A 22,510-nucleotide genomic window follows, 5' to 3' on the forward strand; every position below is an offset into this window, starting at 1 on the left:
CTTATCTGTGGCTTTGTATTAATGCGGAAATGTAACGACTATTCCTTGCTGTTCTAATAATGTCACGTCCTGGAATATAAGAATTTCCAGACCATCAGATTCCGGACTATTGGACTCTATATTCAAATAAAGGGAAGAATTTATTAATGACTTTAGGTCACTATAATACAGAGAATAATGGTATTATTCGCAACACTTCACAAGTAGCGAGAAAAGTGGGTGAGGTTAGGACGGGTGTGAACGACATCACTTCCGAGCACATCATAATCCACGGGTGGGCTCGTTCCTCCTGACCGGGGCATGGTCGATCGGGAAAACGGCAGTAATATAGTTATTGGACAAGTATACAATGTGCAGAATGTCTGCTAATCCGGCATATGACAACTGGTGTCGAATAGTCCGGCACTGGACTAAAACTGTCAGACATAGACCAGACTGACTACAGGTATTGACAACAGGTTGGAATTTCATACAATGCCAGATTATCGGAATTTACACATATTTAGGTTTAGAGTATGAGAACATCTACTAAGATTTTATCAGAATGGCATTGACCATCAATAGGGTTTTTCAGCTTGATATTAAAAAAATAAAAATAATATATATACACACCGTATTTATTTTTTTTGCAAGTTCGCTGCTTGCTGTTAATAAATAGCAACCTTGTGGCTCCAAATTAATCTGCACTGCAACATGTATGTCTCAGTACAAGCTAGGAAGCTGAGATCCTGAAAAGTGCAGAGAACTGATACTTTACTGTATGTTCTATAAACTAAAAAAAACAAAAAACAATAAAAAACAAAACAGAAAAACACTTCAATAACCTTCATTTGCTAAATAAGAGGATTTTCTTGCTGCCCCCCCTTCCCGCAGCGATGTGCTGTAATCTCGCTACAGCTCCTCCGCAGGAGACAGTAAGAATTACACATTGCCCACTGAGATCAATGATTTGCCCATTTTATGTTGGGTCCTGCAAAAATGTTCTCTTCTCTGGGTAAATAATGAGGATCCCCCTTCCTAATGGAGTTTATAGACCCCTCCCGCCACCCCCCACATCTCCTTTAAGAGCCATGTTGTGAACAAGTTACATAACGACACATAGGATAGAAAGATTTATTTAACAATTCCAAAAACATAATTTGCACAACGAATTTTCACCAGGATTTTCCTTTTTTTATGTGTGTAAGAAACGAGTACAGAAAGCAGAACATGTCGCCGGGCAGAGGAACGTGAAGAGAATGGAGCACGTCCCGCTCCTGTATTATCCGATTTCGGTCTTGGCAAAGCACGGCTTCAAATAGATTGGATTTCACTAAACGTCACCCCGAGGGTCACACTGGAACCGTTACGCCTGGAAATCTGACACCAGGGGTGATTGGTGCTTTTTTATTTTTTTTTTAACGGTATTGAATTGTTAGCCACGCGGTCAACGAGCGGCAAAGGTCTTTCCCCTAAAAATAAAAAAAAAGTTTTAGTTAAATTCCTTTAATCTGGCATCTGGTAATCCAGCATATGGAAGTTTACACATTTCTCAGAGGACCTGCAATAATCCGACAAGGCTCTGTTATGCTGAAATAACATATAGAGACGCTGCTATCTGCTCATCCTGGGAGTTGTAGCTTCAGGAGCGGCATGAAGGTCACAGGGTACAACCAACAGCCCCAAACAATCCCTTTAAAGAAGGAGCGGCAGCGCTCCAGGCATCCGGTTAGTAAATGCTTCTTACAATGCCGAGTCTCAGACCGTATGATGAGCCGTCCCCGAGTTAATCCTCCTGGAAATGTAGGAATAAACTGACACCTGGGTGTTACAATTCTTCTCATCAGTATGGATAATTATCTGCATGGATCTGACAGCGTCAATCCAAACCAGGACAAACCCCAAGAACGAGAGGAGTGAGAGCGCCCAGATAGAAAATACATCACACATGTCCAAGAGGAGCAACGGAGGGACACGAGGAAAACCAGAAAGCTGACAGGGCCATAAAATACAGGATCCTCAGCTTTCATAAAAGGGGTAAACGCATGAAGACCCCCCTCAGTCTACATGTACTACTAACATAAATTGACCCATTTGTGGAAAATTTTTGTTTTTAACAAGGACAAATATAATTTTTGCAATTGAGTTCCAAGAAACATATATTGCACCGTTTGCCTTCTATAGTCTTTATTGTAAGGCTATGTGCACACGTTGCAGATTTGGCTGCTGATTCACAGTTTTCCATGAGTTTACAGTACCATGTAAACCTATGGAAAACCAAATCCGCTGTGCCCATGGTGCAGAAAATACCGCGTGGAAACACTGCGTTGTATTTTCCGCAACATGTCAATTCTTTGTGCGGATTCCGCAGCGGTTTACACCTGCTCCACAATAGGAATCCGCAGGTGTAAAACCGCAGGTGAAATCCGCATGAATTCAGCGGTAAATCGCAGTGCGTTTTACCTGCGGATTTTTCAAAAACTGTGCGGAAAAATCCGCAGCCAAATCCGCAACGTGTGCACATAGCCTTTCACTGTCTAATGCTGGCAGAAGAATGAGCCAAATGAGAATCAGTCAGTGAGCTCGTTCTTATAGGGAGTTTGATGGGGTCATAAATCAGCAGAAAGGAACATAGAAGCTATATGTTCCCACCACAACAAGCTCAATGATTGATTCTTCATTAACTCATTCTGCAGACAGCTTAAGTCAGGGTAACTCCGAGGCTATAGGTGGGAAATGGTCAATGGTGCAAAGCTTTTAATAAGACCCAATCTCAAAGATACCTTGGATAAAATGTATCCATATCTATTACAGACTCTTGCAATTTATCACCGCCCCTTTAATAGTAAGAGGCGAGAACCCCTGACAGCCCCTCTCTGCTGGAATCAGACAGTATCTGAGCGACCGGCACCTAATCCATAAAGGGACTGATCACATCTCTAGAGACCACCAGCTACAATGAGGGGACATTTATGTAGCAAGTGTCAAACTTATATTGTGATTTTGCCGTATTTTATGTCTTGCTCATAAGTTGTAAAAGAGGCGCAAAGTAGTAAAAAAGAAAATGCGTTTAATAGTATGGAATGTGAGTGAATTTTAGATAAATTTGGTGCAATTGTAATGTTGTCAACTGGTAAACCCAAAATTCTTATGACAAGTTCCCCCTGCACTTTTATTTCTGGCCGTACCTTTGGGCTTGGTTCACACACTGCGTACTTGGTGTAGATGATAAAGAGAAGAGGTTGATTTCTGCTCACACTGTTTAAACCAGGTTTTGTGCTACATGTATTTTTTCGGCTTTTTTTTTTTTTTTATCGCATTCTTTATTGACAAAAAAAACCCCCAAAAGATAAAAAATAGAAAACTCAATTTTTACATGGCGGCCACTGGTGCATTTAGGCTCATCTTTTGTCCTTTCAGATTCAGCAAAAGTTTTCAGCACAGGCAGGATTACAATGATGGGTAATACTTATAAATCGGATCCACTCATCATATTAGGGGATGTCACAGCACACCTGCTCCCCCTTCCTTCACACTGAATTCTGCACCTGCTCATTAGATGCTTCAATAGAAAAAAATAAAAATGAGTGGGCCGGTCTATTGCTCCAAATTTGCATGTGCATGTCATAAAATGACATGAAAGAGGAGTCTTAAATACCCCAGCGGCTGGTGTGAAAACGACAAGGTTTCACATTTTTTTTATAAAGATAGTAATAAGGGAAAAATAAAAAAAAAATTCAAATAATTATAAAAAAATATATATATTGATCGCATAAAGCTGAGTTTAGCCAACAGGTCTCTTTCCGATGACAATCCCTAAACACCAGGATTATATCCACGTAAAAGCCGTAGTATTTTACAGTAAAAGCAAAGATGAGTTTTAAATAAATCTCATCCACATGTTGCATTTTAATGTGGATTCTGCACAGAAATGGACTTATTACATTTTTTTTTTTTTTTTTTTTAATAACTGCAATTTCTGTTGTGGAAACGCTCCTTTGTTGGCACGAATGTTAAATGCAGGCCTGAAATTGTTTTTTGCACTTTCCTAACAGAAATAAATGCACATTGAAAAGCATGAATTACCTCAGAAAATTGGACCCAATTTTTACATGCAGAAATGCTGGAGGATTTCAGTTTAGAAAAATGCATAAAATCCAAACCCACAAGGCATAAACTGGTCCCTGGAGGACTCTGATGAGCTCCTGATACATCTCCAGTGTAAGATCATACGTTGCATTTTGCTGCAGATGTTTCAGTAGTGTGCGAGAACAAAAATATGCTTTTGTTACACATGAATTTTTTCCTGCCGGATTCACCCTAAACATTGAGAAGTTGGGGTGCTGCACCCATTCTATGCAAACTGTCTTCAGAGGAAGAGGACTAGACCTCTAGTGCCACCTATAGGAAGTAGATATCCTAACAGTCAATGTCGACACTAACGCACCATTTCTATAAGACACTGCAGATGTCGGAACCACAGCACAATTTCTGTGCAGACATTTTCAGCTATATGTAGGGGAGATTTGTTGAACTTGCATCCACTTAGCTGGCACTATGTTACACTGAGGATTTTCTGCAAACAAAATTGAGGAAACCTGGCACCGAATATGCAACGAGTGAACTTATCCTTACTATGTAATCCTAACAGAGCAGCAAACACAGTGCCACGTCAGGAGATGGGAATGTCTGATATTGAATGTTATCTTGGCATCACCTGGGGCTTATAAATACCACTGGCCACAGGTATGTGCAGATCCTATCGCCACCATCACACAAACCTGGCACCGTCCTCACATGATACTATTTGATTTTATTAGGGTGTAGAACAAGGAAGAAACATAAAACATTGAGCGGTTTATTTGTTGTGTAACGTCACGTTCTGCATCTCCATTTCTGTAGACCTCTACTTGCGGTTTGTGAAAGGAAACAATTTCTTACCATGAGAAGAAAACCAAGTCTGCTTCATCAGCTGGTGAGATTGTTACAATGTATCAGTGCAGGTAGAAGGAGTGAGAAGCCTCGGACCTCCCGAAATCCTAAGGCAGATTTCATTTACCCCCTCACATCCTAACTAGTGATGAGCGAGTGTACTCGTTGCTCGGGTGGTCTCCGAGTATTTGTGACTGCTCGGAAATTTAGTTTTTGTTGACACAGCTGCATGATTTACAGCTGCTAGCCAGGCTGAGTACATGTGGGGGTTACCTGGTTGCTAGGGAATCCCCACGTGTAATCAAGCTGTCTAGTAGCTGTAAATCATGCACAAATACTCGGAGACCACCCGAGCAACGAGTACACTCGCTCATCACTAATCCTAACGCTGTTCACAGCTGAGACTTTGCTGCAATTTAATCTACATCGCCTGGTGTGAGGTACATACACCATAAGCACAAATTTCTGTTTTGTTTGCCCTTACAAAGTATTGGCACAAGTAAAATGAGTCAGCCGTGAGTAAATTATATAGACTGGATACAAGTGAAGCAAACCCTCAGCTGTGAAAAAGAATAAACTACTTTTCATTGTCAGGATATAAACAAGAATATTTCTGCTCACTGACAATAAGCAGAGATCTTGAAAACGACAAGGAAAAGTGAAAGTTGAAGAAACTTTTTTTTTTTTTTTTTTTAAATTCTGCAATGAATTAAAGGAGTATTCTGGTTAAAGTACAAACAATATCCACAGGAGAAGTGATAACTACTGGAGTGGTGATCTCCAACTGGTGAGATGGGTACACTAAAAAGGGGGGAATTGGTGGGAGTCTCAGCACCAATCAAGAAGTTATCACCCGTTTTTAACAGAATACCCCATAATAATATCAACTCACGATATAGTCTTCATCTCCTTCCTCTCTGCGTCTGGACGGGCTCTGTTCAGAACCTTGAGGAAGTCTGAGGTTTTTGCTCTCATGCGAGTATGAATGTAAGCCTTTAAAGAAAGAACAAACAAAGGCATTAAATGTAAAAACCCTCATTTTTTTGATGAAGTCAATAACGGCCATAACATGCATCGGGGGACCCAGGAGCGGGGGATGTGCGGAGAACCTACCTTGGAGCACTTGATGTGGTAGTGCAGGTAGTCCCGGAACGTGTGAATGAGATTGATGGTGTTGTCCCGTGCGTTGGCATTGGTGTGACGTGGGAAGAGCACTAAGGATACAAAAGAAGACTCTAAGAAATGCACGAGTCATGTGGGGCATTAGTGCTGCTCAGCCCTTTCCAGAAATCCACATGTAAATGACCTGCTGTGAATGAAGGTGCAATCAGTGATTGTCTGCAGTGCTGATACTATAGTCGTATCCATAGTGTGCACTCACCAAATGTGATATATCCAATGTTATCTCCCACTGCTGCGTCTGTGTCCTTCAGCTCCAGGGGAGGCTCCCGATGGCTGAAAAGAACCTGAGGTGCGGTGTGACTGGCGCGGCGTCCCTCCTTAAACTCCTGCAAATAAAGACTAGGTGAAAGACGTTCCCTGACTACTCAAGCTCACCTGTACTGGCAGTGGGTGAAAACATATCCAGAGGGTCACCACCAAACACAACTCTAGTCTGTGCTGTACTGGCCGACAAGGCAGACCGCCAACAACAATATTACTATACAGCAGTCAGATACTAACCTGCATGAAAACCTTCCCTATAACTACATCATCATCGTCCTTAAATACTGTGCTGAACACCACCGTCACCCGGTCCTTCTTAGCTTCCACATACCTAGAAGTAATAACTCTGATTAAAATGACAGATGAGTGACGTAATAGTATTATACGGTACACAGGGGCAGTATCATAGTAGTTATATTCTTGTACATAGGAGCAGTATTATAGTAGTTATATTCTTGTACATAGGAGCAGTATTATAGTAGCTATATTCTTGTACATAAGGGGCAGTATTATAGTAGTTATAGTCTTGTATATAGGAGCAGTATTATAGTAGTTATATTCTTGTACATAGGAGCAGTATCATAGTAGTTATATTCTTGTACATAGGAGCAGTATTATAGTAGTTATATTCTTGTACATAGGAGCAGTATTATAGTAGTTATATTCTTGTACATAGGGGCAGTATTATAGTAGTTATATTCTTGTACATAGGGGCAGTATTATAGTAGCTATATTCTTGTACATAGGAGCAGTATTATAGTAGTTATATTCTTGTACATAGGGGCAGTATTATAGTAGTTATATTCTTGTACATAGGGGCAGTATTATAGTAGCTATATTCTTGTACATAGGGGCAGTATTATAGTAGTTATATTCTTGTACATAAGGGGCAATATTATAGTAGTTCTATTCTTGTACATAGGGGCAGTATTATAGTAGTTATTTCTTGTACATTGGGGCAATATTATAGTAGTGATATTCGTGTATATAGGAGCAGTATCATAGTAGTTATATTCTTGTACATAGGGGCAGTATTATAGTAGTTATATTCTTGTACATAGGGGCAGTATTATAGTAGTTATATTCTTGTACGTAGGGGGCAGTATTATAGTAGCTATATTCTTGTACATAGGGGCAGTATTATAGTAGTTATATTCTTGTACATAAGGGGCAATATTATAGTAGTTCTATTCTTGTACATAGGGGCAGTATTATAGTAGTTATTTCTTGTACATTGGGGCAATATTATAGTAGTGATATTCGTGTATATAGGAGCAGTATCATAGTAGTTATATTCTTGTACATAGGGGCAGTATTATAGTAGTTATATTCTTGTACATAGGGGGCAGTATTATGGTAGTTATATTCTTGTACATAGGGGGCAGTATCATAGTAGTTATATTCTTGTACATAGGGGCAGTATTATAGTAGTTATATTCTTGTACGTAGGTGATTTTATAGTAATTATGTGCACCTTTTGAAAATATGCAAATATCTATAAGAGAATACTACTCGTATCATTCAGCATTTCATCTGGACTGTATTATTAAGAGTGACCATATCGGCTCGGTTATAGTTTGGGGCTCATCATGAAGGACTCACATGGTCTCATCCTCCCGGTAGTGGATTACGGCTCTCCTCTCGCCATCTTTTCCTTCTTCCTGGAACCTGAAGTACTTCTCAAACACTGAGGCGAAGCAGTTCCTCTTGAGCATACCGGCCTGGTGGATCATGGCGTCGCGGTTTGAAGGAAGATTCTCCAGATCAAAAAGCAAAGATACATTGTAACCTGAGGAGAAGAGAGAGAAATCCATCACATTGTGGCACCAGAATATGTTTTATCAGTGCTTTCCAAAGATCATAATATAAAGTGAAAAACTGCTACATTGTACACAGGTATGGCGGCACTATATCACGAAACCATGAGAGAAAAGCCAGTCCATGAGCTGTATTGTGGCGTGGTGACGACGAGGCCGATGTGCTAACAGGACTCTATAGAGATGCATAGTATCAGGAAAAAATCAGACAAAATCTTACCAGGCTCAGGAGATGTTAGGAAACTTCCATAGGTGTTCTTCAGTACCTGAGAATGAAGAAAAACAAACAAACAAAAAAAAACGATCAGCTATCAGAACGACTATAAAGTAGAAACTGTTTGAACGAAAGGAGACAGACTCGCCGGGGTCTGCACACGGCCTAACAACCTGCAGCCGTACATTAACCGGGATCTGTACACGGCGTAACCACCTGCAGCCGTACACTCGCTGGGGTCAGCATATGGTGTAACCACCTGCAGCCGTACGCTCGCTGGGGTCAGCATATGGTGTAACCACCTGCAGCCGTACGCTCGCTGGGGTCAGCATATGGTGTAACCACCTGCAGCCGTACACTCGCTGGGGTCAGCATATGGTGTAACCACCTGCAGCCGTACACTCACTGGGGTCAGCATATGGCGTAACCACCTGCAGCCGTACACTCGCTGGAGTCAGTATATGGTGTAACCACCTGCAGCCGTACACTCGCTGGGGTCAGCATATGGTGTAACCACCTGCAGCCGTACACTCGCTGGGGTCAGTATATGGCGTAACCACCTGCAGCCGTACACTCGCTGGGGTCAGCATATGGTGTAACCACCTGCAGCCGTATATTCGCTGGGGTCAGCATATGGTGTAACCACCTGCAGCCGTACACTCGCTGGGGTCAGCATATGGTGTAACCACCTGCAGCCGTACACTCACTGGGGTCAGCATATGGTGTAACCACCTGCAGCCGTACGCTCGCTGGGGTCAGCATATGGTGTAACCACCTGCAGCCGTACACTCGCTGGGGTCAGCATATGGTGTAACCACCTGCAGCCGTACGCTCGCTGGGGTCAGCATATGGTGTAACCACCTGCAGCCGTATATTCGCTGGGGTCAGCATATGGTGTAACCACCTGCAGCCGTACACTCACTGGGGTCAGCATATGGCGTAACCACCTGCAGCCGTACACTCGCTGGAGTCAGTATATGGTGTAACCACCTGCAGCCGTACACTCGCTGGGGTCAGCATATGGTGTAACCACCTGCAGCCGTACACTCGCTGGGGTCAGTATATGGCGTAACCACCTGCAGCCGTACACTCGCTGGGGTCAGCATATGGTGTAACCACCTGCAGCCGTACACTCGCTGGGGTCAGTATATGGCGTAACCACCTGCAGCCGTACACTCGCTGGGGTCAGCATATGGTGTAACCACCTGCAGCCGTATATTCGCTGGGGTCAGCATATGGTGTAACCACCTGCAGCCGTACACTCACTGGGGTCAGCATATGGCGTAACCACCTGCAGCCGTACACTCACTGGAGTCAGTATATGGCGTAACCACCTGCAGCCGTACACTCGCTGGGGTCAGCATATGGTGTAACCACCTGCAGCTGTACACTCGCTGGGGTCAGTATATGGCGTAACCACCTGCAGCCGAACACTCGCTGGGGTCAGCATGTGGTGTAACCACCTGCAGCCGTATATTCGCTGGGGTCAGTATATGGCGTAACCACCTGCAGCCGTATACTCGCTGGGGTCAGCAAATAGTGTAATCATCTGCAGCCGTACACCATGAATATGCATTACGCTGCAGTCCTGGGATGACTGCATACACGTCGGGCTGTGGACAGCGTTTATTCCAGTGATGTAGCTGAGCTAAGCGACTCAGGAAGTGACACATTTCCTGCCCTGACCGCACACATCACAAGACGTCCTTTCTACCACACAAGGATCTCTGCTCATTGCTGCAGTAACAGATGGGAAGAATATGAGGAGGGAGATCAGCGGCGTCATGTACGACACCAGGAGAACAACCAGCAAAAAACCAGTGGACTGCAAACTGTGGGCACAGACACCGCACGCCGAGGTGGAAACAGCCGAGCAAAAATGTGGTTATCGTTTGCTTTTCTGATTTTCTAATTAGGACCAAATAAGGGGTTACAATGAGAAGTTCTTCAATTGTGGAGAAATTATACCAGCAATGCAGCGGCCGGGTACACGGCACTCAGCGAGCGCCCACTCACCCAGCACTCAGCGAGCGCCCACTCACCCAGCAGGGACCCTAAACTCAATGCGGCTCATGTAATGCACAGACGCCATCACTAGTACAGGCAACAATAGGGGCCGTCCCCTCTCCTATGACATCCATGTTCTCTGCATGTTACAGAGTCTTTCCAGAAGACATAACCGGCTGTGCCCGAATGTGAAGCCGGCGACTAGATGGAGCCGCGGATACACAGAGTCTGGTATAAATATATTCGCTGGTTCCTTAGCGTGGTACTAAGGGGTGAATAAAGGGGATCCAAAAGAGAATGATAAGGAGCATCTCTCTCTCAGGAGACAACCCAACGACATGAATGGACATTGTGTAATACATAATTTCTCCTGTGGAGGCACTGCAGGGGAAATGAGCTCTCAATGTTTCCGTACAGATCGAAGCTGATCACTTGGGGTTGTAGCACTTTGCCATTAGCCGCTTGTCAGAGCCTAATCACCTGCTGTTGTGTAAGTGGCCAGCCCGACAGTCACACAGAGATCAGTGAAGGGTCTCTACACTGATGGCCGCCAGCATTGTCTTCACAGATCAACACAGATTTTCCCCCACCAGAAACGTTTTCTGCAGACGTCAGCAGCAAAATAAAGCCACAATAACTTTCTCCTTTTGTGCAGTACAGGAAGAAAAAAAAAAAAAAAAAAGCAAAAACAGCAGGGAACCACAGAAATCCACCACATCGGATGCTATGGGGTCAATGTAACTACAAATAATGTAATCCTCCTCCGCCACACAGGAGATCACCCTGCTGTGCATGAGATGTATGGAGGACTGTAAGGGAAGGTGAATGCGACGCAAGAGTGAAATACAATGAATAATTACCCATATGTTGCCCCTGAACCTCAGAATTATTACTTTTGGCACGCACCTCATCGGCCCCATGATCCTGCAGCTCCTTGTAGAATTTCAGAGAGATGCTGATCATCAACTTCGCCTTGTCGGCATTAGGGTTAGAGATGTGATACAGAACGCCATCAAAGTCTACAAGAAGGGGGAGAAAATCACATCATTAGGTTTGTCATTCAGACGCTATGTAACAACCTCCGTGGGAGCTGTACATACAGGACAGGGAGTGTTGTCATGGGCTCGCCGACAAATAAATAAACTCACTGGGTCACATTAAATGGACAAAGAAAAAAAAATTAAGGATAAAAAAAAAAAAAAAAAAAAAAAAGATACGGATGTGAAGTTTGTGTAACTTTATTGGATGTAATGACACCCCATTTTCTCTCCACTATGGAGTCTCTGCTGGTGACATATCCACCCTGATGAGCAGCAATTACAGCAGGAAACGTCCAGGATTACGCAACGATAAATCACCAGATAATGGCTCGTTGTGCTGCTCCATAATGTATGACTGCACTCGATTTTGCTGCAGTGGAGCTTATTAAAATGTATCAGTACAGGAGAGTCCATGATAGAAGGGAGATACATGATCCTGCACTGATGCATTGTAACAAACCCTGAGCAGGATTACGCCAGCCCACAATATTCCAGCTAGCTCTGTGGCTTGGTGTGTAAAGCGCAGGAATGGTGGCTCGTGCTGCAGATTCGACACTCTTGTTAAAGGGGATTCTCATGTTGTATAGTGGTTACAAATCGCCAGGATAAACAATCACTGTCATCGGTGGGGGTGCCCTGAGATTCAGACCCCATCGGTCATAAAGTGAGATTAGATTATCCCAGAAACTTGCTGTCACTTTATAAAATGGCAATAACAGGTGGAACCACAGACCAGAGCATTATAACTGACATGATATAAAAAAATAAATAAATAAAAGTGTCACCTGCGAATGTCACCTCCACAGCCTCCGGCTTGTTCCTACAAAAGAGAAAAAAAACAATTATGAACAAGTGAAAAATGGAGACTGGAAGCCGACATCAGCTGATCCGCCCGATGCAGAAGATAACAGCTACAAACTTCCTACTGCATCATCTTTGTATCACCACTGACTATACCAGCCTCCAATGGAGAGAACCTGCAGCCGCATCCCCCCTCTACCCTATTCGGAGATTGTAAGCACGGACCTCACTCCTCTTGTGATGAACCGCAGAATTATTATTATTTTATTACTTTGGACTGATCTGTTGGCCACTGAGGAAGATTCAGAACATTTCTAAGGCTAGGTTCACATTGCGTTAGGGCAATCTGTTAAGCGCATAGCGCTAGCGGATTGCGCTAACGCAATGTATCTATAGGGATCGCGTTTGCCGAGGAACGGAACTCGGGCGCACCTTGGACGCTGCAAGCAGCGTCCGAGGTCCATCAGATAATAACGGCACATCGCTAGCGCGTGCCGAAAATGGCATGCGCTAGCGATGCGTTGGCAACCCGATAGCACATTGCTGTCAATGGGTGCGCTAACGGACCCGTTACATGGCGTTAATTGTGACAATTTCGCCATGTAACGGAGTACGCTAGCGGACACCCATTAACGCAATGTGAACCTAGCCTAAAGAGACAAACTAAGTGATGGAAGGTGAAGAAGAGAACATGACCGCCGATATCACACATACATGCGAATTATGGAAAATATACTGACAGGCGCAATTTACGGCAACATCGGCCCATACAGGTCCAGCGCAGTGCTAGGACGGAGCGAGCGTGGGGGATGGGTGCGGCCAAGAGGGACCGCACTCGGGAGATGTGCCACACAACACCGCCAGTATGCAGTGAGGGGGACGGGTTGAGGTTACCGACAGATTTTAAAGGGGCTTTCTGGGTTTTCAGTATTAATGGGCCATTTATTAGTATAAACCAGCAGTATGGGCAGCACGGTGGCTCAGTGGTTAGCACTGCAGCCTTGCAGCGCTGGAGTCCTTGCTTCAAATCCCACCAAGGACAACATCTGCAAGGAGTTTGTATGTTCTCCCCGTGTTTGCGTGGGTTTCCTCCGGGGTCTCCAGTTTCCTCCCACATTCCAAAAAGACATACTGATAGGGAATGCAGATTGTGAGCCCCATCGGGGACAGGGATGATAATGTGTGAAAAGTGTAAAGCGCTGCAGAATAGGTTAGCGCTGTATAAAAATAAAGATGATGATGATGACTATTAGATCAGTGTCGTCAGACCCCCCATCAATTGTTAGAAGGGGCAGCAAACCTGGTGTGAGCCTGCCTGAATGCAGTTTACTTAAAGGGGTATTCTGGTAAGAAGTTGCTACTGTCCACAGAATGAGTGCTAAAGGGGTTTCTGATATTCCTTAAAGCGTCACAGTGGTAATCTGTGCTCGTCATAGAAAGAAAGCCTTCAGTATCTCCAAATTCTGCCCCTCTCTCTAGCACTCCGGGACAGAGGAAACCTGAGGCTGCTGATTGGCTGCAGCGTTACATGATCGCTGGTCGGTTCGTTCTTTTCTAGTCTCACGGACGAAGATCAGAGCGGACGGCAGAAGCAAAGGATAATTATTGCTTCCGCTATAAGCACACCTTCACTGTGAAGCCTTCAGCAGGAGCAGAAAACTACTATGAGTGGGGGTCCAACCACTACGTGAAAGGGCGGGGGGCTACGTCAGGCAGCCTCAGAAAGTAAATGAAGCAGCAGTGCACATTACCGGGATCTGATAATACTGCCCTGATGATGCACCAATAGTCTAAACCCGGAGAGCCCCTTTAAGTAGCCAGCGAGCAGGTAGGTGGAGCGCTCGTATGAGACAGCTGAGCAGAGGGGGTGAGAGCAGAGCTCCCCCCAATCTGATGATACCGCCCTATTATAGACCCCCAGCCCCAGCTTTCACTGCACTGGGAACTACTGGGGCCGTGCACATTGCTGGGGCGTGTACCAGCACGACTCCGGGGACAGCGCTCGCTGCGGACACGACGGGGCTTGTCCTGAAATGCAGCAGAGAAGAGGAAGTGACGCGGACGACATCTCCCCACTTCCTCTACTGCGGGTATATATGTATCCAGAGGGGACGCCATGACGGGGGCAGGGTCCGCACATCACTGACAAGTCAAACATCCGGGTGGTCCTTTATAACATATCCCATGCACCTGGGCCACGCCCCTCCGATAAGCCACACCCACCTACAATAGTAGGCGGAGCAAAGCGTAAAAACGCCAAATGTCGCAACACTGGAGCCTCAGAAAAATCCCTGATGGACGACGCTCCGTGCGCTTCACTTCACCTCCCCCCTGCTTGCTGTCAGTGAATGGAAACATTTAAGTACAGAGGGGGAGTAGCAGCCTTCCCTCCTCACAGCTGCGGGTTTGTTACAGTTGCATTTGTCCCTGATAATTCTCTGAACACAGGGACAGGTGGTTACAATGTATCAGTCTGGAGAAGACATGACAGGGGCAGGGGGTCAGGCTTCTCCTGCCGCTGCTGTAACACTACAACTCCCAGCATGGCCCCAACAGCCTGCGCCTCACAGGATGCTGCTGTAACAAACCCCCAGCTGTGAGAAGTAACCGCTCTGTACTGGAATCCATGAATGTGGGCAAACAACCCCAGCCTGCCATCTCTGCTTGCTGTCAGTGAACGGCCACATCCCTCCAGCCCAGGAGCGCTCCCTGTCACTGCTGGGGGGTCGTTACAGCAGCACCCGGTCCCACCCTGCACGGGCCCCACCGGTCCCACCCTGCACGGGCCCCACCGGCCCCAGCCCCGAGGCCGCCGCCCTCCTCCCCCGCACTCACCCGGCCGCGGAATTCTCGAACTTGAGGCTGAGGGTGTCCTCGATGATGCGGTTGTTCACCTCCAGCAGGATCATGGCGGCTCCGGGCTGCGGGGGGATTCACCTCACGGAAGGATGAAGCTGCTTCTCGGTGTCCGTCAGTGACAGGCGGCCGCTCCCCGCCCAGACTCTCGGCTTCCCGTACTGCAGGACAGGCAATATGGCGCCGCCCGCGCTCTTCCGCCGTACAACAATATGGCGTCTGTACGAAGAAAAGAAGAAAAACTGCATCTATCGTGACAGGAAAATATTGTATCATCAATACTTCCACCATGGCGGACACAAATCACAGTTTTAATTATTTTTTTACTGAAAGAAAAACTTTATTTCCGCCGTACAACAAAATGGCCACCGGGGAAGATTGAAGGCCCCGCGGTCAGGCAGGAGGGCTGTCTGTGAGCTGCCTGTCCGGCGGGATCGCTTCCCATTGATTGAAATGACAGGAATTCTCCGTGTTTTCTCCAGTTCACATTTTATTCCGTGACTGAGTGCAATCCGTGCTGACAGCCCGCGACAGTGGGATATATGAGGCTGCTGGGGAAACACATTGCTCAAAGGGTTAAATATGGTTTTTGTAAATACGAGGGCGCGTGTCTGAGCCGCACCGCGGGGGAAGGCGCCACAATCCCACCCCGGAAGGAGGGCATCATAGACGCAGCGGGGGCACACTACACAACCGCACCGCGGGGGAAGGCACCAGAATCCCACCCCAGAGGGGCGCGTCATAGCCGCAGAAGGGGGCACACTACACAACCGCACGGGAAGGCACCACAAGAATCCCACCCCGGAGGGGCGCGTCATAACCGCAGCTGGGGCACACTACACAACCGCACCGCGGGGGAGGGCACCAGAATCCCACCCCAGAGGGGCGCGTCATAGCCGCAGAAGGGGGCATACTACACAACCGCACCATGGAGGGAGGGCATCATAGCCGCAGCAGGGGGCACACTACACAACCGCACCATGGAGGGAGGGCATCATAGCCGCAGCGGGGTCACACTACACAACCGCACCATGGAGGGAGGGAGTCATAACCACAGCAGGGGGCACACTACACAACCGCACCATGGAGGGAGGGCATCATAACCTCTGCGGGGGCACACTACACAACCGCAACATGGAGGGAGGGCATCATAACCTCAGTGGGGGCACACTACACAACCGCACCATGGAGGGAGGGCATCATAACCTCTGCAGGGGCACACTACACAACCGCACCATGGAGGGAGGGCATCATAACCTCTGCGGGGGCACACTACACAACCGCACCATGGAGGGAGGGCATCATAACCTCAGCGGGGGCACACTACACAACCGCACCATGCAGGGAGGGCATCATAACCTCAGTGGGGGCACACTACACAACCGCACCATGGAGGGAGGGCATCATAACCTCAGTGGGGGCACACTACACAACCGCACCATGGAGGGAGGGAGTTATAACCACAGCAGGGGGCACACTACACAACCGCACCATGGAGGGAGGGTATCATAACCTCAGTGGGGGCACACTACACAACTGCACCATGGAGGGAGGGCATCATAACCTCAGTGGGGGCACACTTCCCAACCGCACCATGGAGGGAGGGCGTCATAACCGCAGCGGGGCCACACTACATGACCGCACCATGGAGGGAGGGCGTCATAACTGCAGCGGGGCCACACTACATGACCGCACCATGGAGAGAGGGCGTCATAACCTCAGCGGGGGCACACTACATAACCGCACCATGGAGGGAGGGAGTCATAATCTCAGCGGGGGCACACTACATAACCGCACCATGGAGGGAGGGCGTCATAACCTCAGCGGGGGCACACTACATAACGGCACCATGGAGGGAGGGAGTCATAACCACAGCAGGGGGCACACTACACAACCGCACCATGGAGGGAGGGCGTCATAACCACAGCGGGGGCACATTACACAACCGCACCATGAAGGGTGGGCGTCATAACCACAGCGGGGGCACATTACACAACCGCACCATGAAGGGTGGGCGTCATAACCTCTGTAGGTGGACACTACACACAACCGCACTGTGGAGGATGGGAAGGAGACACAACCACACCCCTGTGCTGTACTGCGGTGGATTCCGGGCCAGCAGCCACGACACAGGCTGCATCCATCTCATTCAAATGACTTCTAATCTACTATCCACCTTATTGGCTTGAACAGCCATTTCTCAGTCAAAATAACTTATCCATCTGTATGCAATTGATGAAGGTCTCTGGTTGGGACCGAACCGTCTTGTCATATACTGGGATTGAATAAATCCACCTTTAACCTCACTGCAAAGTTGAGTGCCGGGTTTTGTTTTGTTTCCAAATGTAAATATAGCCTAGCCCACTAATAATATATTAATTCAGGTCAATAACAGAAGAGCCACCATTCCTTATGAGGCTGATTTTCTGTGGGACGAGTCGTAGTTGTCAAAGACACCTTTCATTTTACCGTATAATGTGCCAAGTAAAATGGTGAAAAAAATGTGATTTCACCATTTTTGGGGGGTTTTGTTTTTACAATGTTTATTGTGCAGAAAAACTGACCGGAGACAATAATTCTCTATCTGAGCGCAATTACGGGGACACTAAACTTATAGTTAGCTTCTGTTTTGGATCCTTTTTCTTTTGTATAAAAAATGTGTCACCATTTTCTTGTAATGTTTGTTATTCATTACTGTATGGAGCTGTGTGTCGGTGGGCCGAGGGGGCTGCTTTTTGGTGCTGATGGCATTTTTATCAATACCATTGACGGCCGCTCTGTTTGAAACTTTTTAAATGTTGCCGATTCACAGCAGCATCTAACTAATGAGATTAAAAGTCCGGCTGCTGACGGGCGATGCCCCATCCGCTCGCTCACACCCGTCACAGGTCGCTAAGGGGTTAATTTTGAACATACATTAAAAGTCAGAATATGCACAAAATGTAACTATAGCAAGATTAGGAATTGTACGGCCTCGCTTAAAGTTGCTCTGCCGTAATTTCAGCAAAATTTCTCGTGATGGTTGGTAAATATTGAGCAGAAGAAATTGAGTGAAGTCATGGTAGATTTGTCACAAATTGGCCATTCCTGATAAATGCAGAACAAGGCAGCAATGGCTTCTAGGAGAAAATACGGCGCTCTGGACTGCTGTACAGACTCTATATAATGGGCTCCGCTGGGTGCATGGGTCCTAATGGGGCCCCCAGGAATGTATTATAGGCCTACAATAAGCAATGGATGTCCTGCACGGCCGCCTCTCGTCCGCTCCTCCCGTCTTATACCGGAAAGTTCTGTACCATTGTCATTTACTATTTTGTTTCAATTCATTACCATTTTCAAGAGCTCTGTTTGCGGTCAGTAAATGGAAGCGTGCTTTTGTTACATTGTATCCTGAGCAGCAGCCTCCACAGCACAATTTGCTACAATGTATCAGTCCATGTAGACTGGACACAATTATTAGGTTTGTTCAGATTTCCAGGTGCTCTAATAACAATGAACCCAGTCACTGACAGCAAGCAGAGGTCATGATGTCAGTGGTGAATGGGCGCACAAAGTATATTATAAGGTTGCAGAACCGCTCACTTTTTTATGGAGGTTATGAGTTTTTTTTAGGGGTAATTGAGCCAAAGCCAAACAACACAAAAAAATAAATGACATCTGGGCCCTGCTACATCAGAGTAATTCCAGAGCTTTGATTTGAGAGAATAAGATGGATAAATGGGTGGTAAACATGACTTCACCTCTCCGCTCTCTTCACACCCGTAATGTAAACTACTCCGGCAGGAATAATGCAGATAAGCCGGTTTATAAGGATCCGGCAACCTCACCTTGTGCTAGCACCGAGCTCGCAGCACGCCCCAAATAACACCCATGGCTCAGCCGAGGCCTCACTCCCCGACCCACCCACTCTGTACAGTTTACATTCCCATGGAGGGGACTGTTTGGTGAAGGAAAGGACTGAACCTATAACTTAGTGCTAACATTTGCCTTGTGTGACCCGAGAGCGATTCCACCCACGTTCTGTTTATACAGGGATGTGATCAGCATCGATCAAGACTGCAATGGGGCCACCACGAGTCGGGGTGGGGGCTTCTTAGTTGTGTCTCTGCGACATATCTATGGCCCTTGGATTCAGTACTTTGGGGTCTTCTTCCATATTCTCTGTAAGGGAGAATGAGCTTAGCTGGTATCCCCCACAAGACATAGAAGACAAATCACAGCCCCCAAAGTGACAGCACAATAAATATCACAATATGTCATGGTATCCCGATATCCAAGTCAGCCACTATGCCTCATATAACATAATTAGCTGAGGGGTCCCCAGATCAGAGCTGGTCACAGGGCCCCTGTGTCAGAGCCAGGCACGTGCCAATTATCAGATTCATCCATGGTGGTGTAATGTGGGAGTCAGACACAGGATCAGATTTAGGCAAGGTGGATGGAGTCAGTCCCCACATCTTAATGTCTGAGCCACTGTGTTCTCAGCCATGGTGCATCCACATCATAGCCACCCTGCTCTTAGCCATGGTACCTCCATATCATTGACAGCCACCATGATTCCAGCCATGATGCCTCCATATCACAGAGGGCTGTCATGCCCCCAGGCACAGTGCACCCATATTAGAGTCGGCCAACATGATTCCACCCACACTGCACCCATATAATTGTCAGCCATCATGCTCCCACCCACAGTGCATCCATATTAGAGTCGGCCACCATGCTTCCACCCACAGTGCACCCACATCATTGTTAGCCACCATGATTCCATGCACAGTGCATCCACATCATCGTCAGCCACCATGCTCCCACCCACAGTGCATCCATATTAGAGTCGGCCACCATGCTTCTACGCACAGTGCACCCACATCATTGTTAGCCACCATGCTTCCATGCACAGTGCACCCACATCATTGTTAGCCACCATGCTTCCATGCACAGTGCACCCACATCATTGTTAGCCACCATGCTTCCATGCACAGTGCATCCACATCGTCGTCAGCCACCATGATTCCACCCACAGTGCACCCACATCACAGAATTAGAATATCATCATAAAGTGAATTTATTTCATTTCTTCAATACAAAAAGTGAATCTCATATATTATATAGAGTCATTACACAAAGAGTGATCTATTTCACGTGTTTATTTGTGTTAATGTTGATGATTATGGCTTACAGCCAATGAGAACCCAAAAGTCAGTATCTCATTAAGTTAGAATAATTAATAACAATCACCAACGAAGGCTCCTAAGTAGTGTTGAGCATTCCGATACCGCAAGTATCGGGTATCGGCCGATACTTGCGGGTATCGGAATTCCGATACCGAGATCCGATACTTTTGTGGTATCGGGTATCGGTATCGAAACAACATTAATGTGTAAAATAAAGAATTAAAATAAAAAATATTGCTATACTCACCTCTCCGACGCAGCCTGGACCTCACCGAGGGAACCGGCAGCGTTGTTTGCTTAAAATGCGCGCTTTTACTTCCTTCCGTGACGTCACGGCTTGTGATTGGTTGCGTGCTGCCCATGTGGCCGCGACGCGACCAATCACAGCAAGCCGTGACGTAATTTTCAGGTCCTCAATGCCTAATTCTAGGCATTCATGATTTTAAAATTACTTTCCGGCTTGTGATTGGTCGCGTCGCGGTCACATGGGCGACGCGACCAATCACAAGCCGTGACGTCACGGGAGGCAGGAGACGCGCGCATTTTTAAAATTACGTCACGGCTTGTGATTGGTTGCGTGCCGCCCATGTGACCGCGACGCGACCAATCACAGCAAGCCGTGACGTAATTTCAGGTCCTGATGCCTATTTCTGCATTCAGGACCTGAAATTACGTCACGGCTTGCTGTGATTGGTCGCGTCGCGGTCACATGGGCGGCACGCAACCAATCACAAGCCGTAACGTAATTTTAAAAATGCGCGCGTCTCCTGCCTCCCGTGACGTCACGGCTTGTGATTGGTCGCGTCGCCCATGTGACCGCGACGCGACCAATCACAAGCCGGAACGTAATTTTAAAATCATGAATGCCTAGAATTAGGCATTGAGGACCTGAAAATTACGTCACGGCTTGCTGTGATTGGTCGCGTCGCGGCCACATGGGCGGCACGCGACCAATCACAAGCCGTGACGTCACGGAAGGAAGTAAAAGCGCGCATTTTAAGCAAAGAAGGCTCCCGGTTCCCTCGGTGAGGTCCAGGCTGCGTCAGAGGGTGAGTATAGCAATATTTTTTTATTTTAATTCTTTATTTTACACATTAATATGGATCCCAGGGCCTGAAGGAGAGTTTCCTCTCCTTCAGACCCTGGGAACCATCAGGATACCGTCCGATACTTGAGTCCCATTGACTTGTATTGGTATCGGGTATCGGTATTGGATTAGATCCGATACTTTGCCGGTATCGGCCGATACTTTCCGATAACGATACTTTCAAGTATCGGACAGTATCGCTCAACACTACTTCTAAGTGTTTATAAAGGTCTCTTAGGCTATGTGCAAACGTTCAGGATTTCTTGCAGAAATTTCCTGAGCAAAACCGGACATTTTCTGCAAGAAATCCGCATGCGCTTTTTTGCGTTCTTGACGCGTTTTTTGCGCTTTCTTGACAAGTTTTTTTTCGGAGCTTCCCAATGCATTAAATAGCAGGAAAAAACGCGAAAAATCCACAAAATTAATGAACATGCTGCGTTTTTTATCTCGATGCGTTTTTTTCGCGGAAAAAAAACATCATGTGCACAAAAATTGCGGAATGCATTCTAAATGATGGGATCCATAATGTATGCATTTATTATGCATTTTTATAGCGAAAAAACGCGAAAAAAAACGCAACGTGTGCACACAGCCTTAGTCTGTTTCAGTAGCTCCACAATCATGGGGAAGACTGCTGACCTGACAGATGTCCAGAAGGCGTCACTGACACACTCCACAAGGAGGGGAAGCCACAAAAGGTAATTGCTAAAGGAGCCGGCTGTTCACACAGTGCTGTATTCAAGTATATTAATGGAAAGTGGAGTGGAAGGAAAAAGTGCGGTAGAAAAAGCTGCACAAGCAACAGGGATAACCGCAGCCTGGAAAGGATTGTTAAGAAAAGGCCATTCAATAATGTGGGGGAGATTCACAAGGAGCGGACTGCTGCTGGAGTCATTGCTCCAAGAGCCACCACACACAGACGTCTCCAGGACATGGACTACAAGTGTCACATTCCTTGTGTCAGCCACTCATGACCAATAGACAATGCCAGAAGCGTCTTACCTGGGCCAAGGAGAAAAAGAACAGGACTGTTGTCAGTGGTCCAAGGTCCCAGAGTCTGGAGGAAGAGTGGAGAGGCCACAATCCAAGCTGCTGGAGGTCTGGTGTGAAGTCTCCACAATCAGTGATGGTTTGGGGAACCATGTCATCTGCTGGTGTAG

General features: G+C 46.6%; 1 protein-coding gene across 1 annotated transcript; it reads right to left on the reverse strand.

Moving 5' to 3' along the window:
* Window positions 1–1,099: 1,099 nt before the first annotated feature.
* On the reverse strand, window positions 1,100–15,409 carry ARPC2 (actin related protein 2/3 complex subunit 2). Its single transcript, XM_077273211.1, has 10 exons — window positions 15,072–15,409; window positions 12,221–12,255; window positions 11,302–11,414; window positions 8,395–8,440; window positions 7,960–8,146; window positions 6,595–6,688; window positions 6,293–6,419; window positions 6,025–6,125; window positions 5,804–5,904; window positions 1,100–1,451 (listed from the first exon to the last, which is right to left on the reverse strand). Exons 1-10 carry the CDS (start codon window positions 15,143–15,145, stop codon window positions 1,427–1,429), a joined length of 903 nt encoding a protein of 300 aa, XP_077129326.1. The 5' UTR covers window positions 15,146–15,409; the 3' UTR covers window positions 1,100–1,426.
* Window positions 15,410–22,510: the final 7,101 nt, after the last annotated feature.

This window comes from Ranitomeya variabilis, chromosome 7 (genome assembly GCF_051348905.1).
Source record: "Ranitomeya variabilis isolate aRanVar5 chromosome 7, aRanVar5.hap1, whole genome shotgun sequence".
Taxonomy (NCBI): Eukaryota; Metazoa; Chordata; class Amphibia; order Anura; family Dendrobatidae; genus Ranitomeya; species Ranitomeya variabilis.

Coding starts and splice junctions, on each gene's coding strand:
- ARPC2 (XM_077273211.1), bottom strand. CDS start 15,145: ATGATCCTGCTGGAGGTGAACAACCGCATCATCGAGGACACCCTCAGC. Junction 6,126..6,292: donor CATTGGATATATCACATTTG/GTGAGTGCACAC, acceptor TTGTATCCTTAG/TGCTCTTCCCACGTCACACC. Junction 5,905..6,024: donor ACCACATCAAGTGCTCCAAG/GTAGGTTCTCCG, acceptor CTTTCTTTAAAG/GCTTACATTCATACTCGCAT.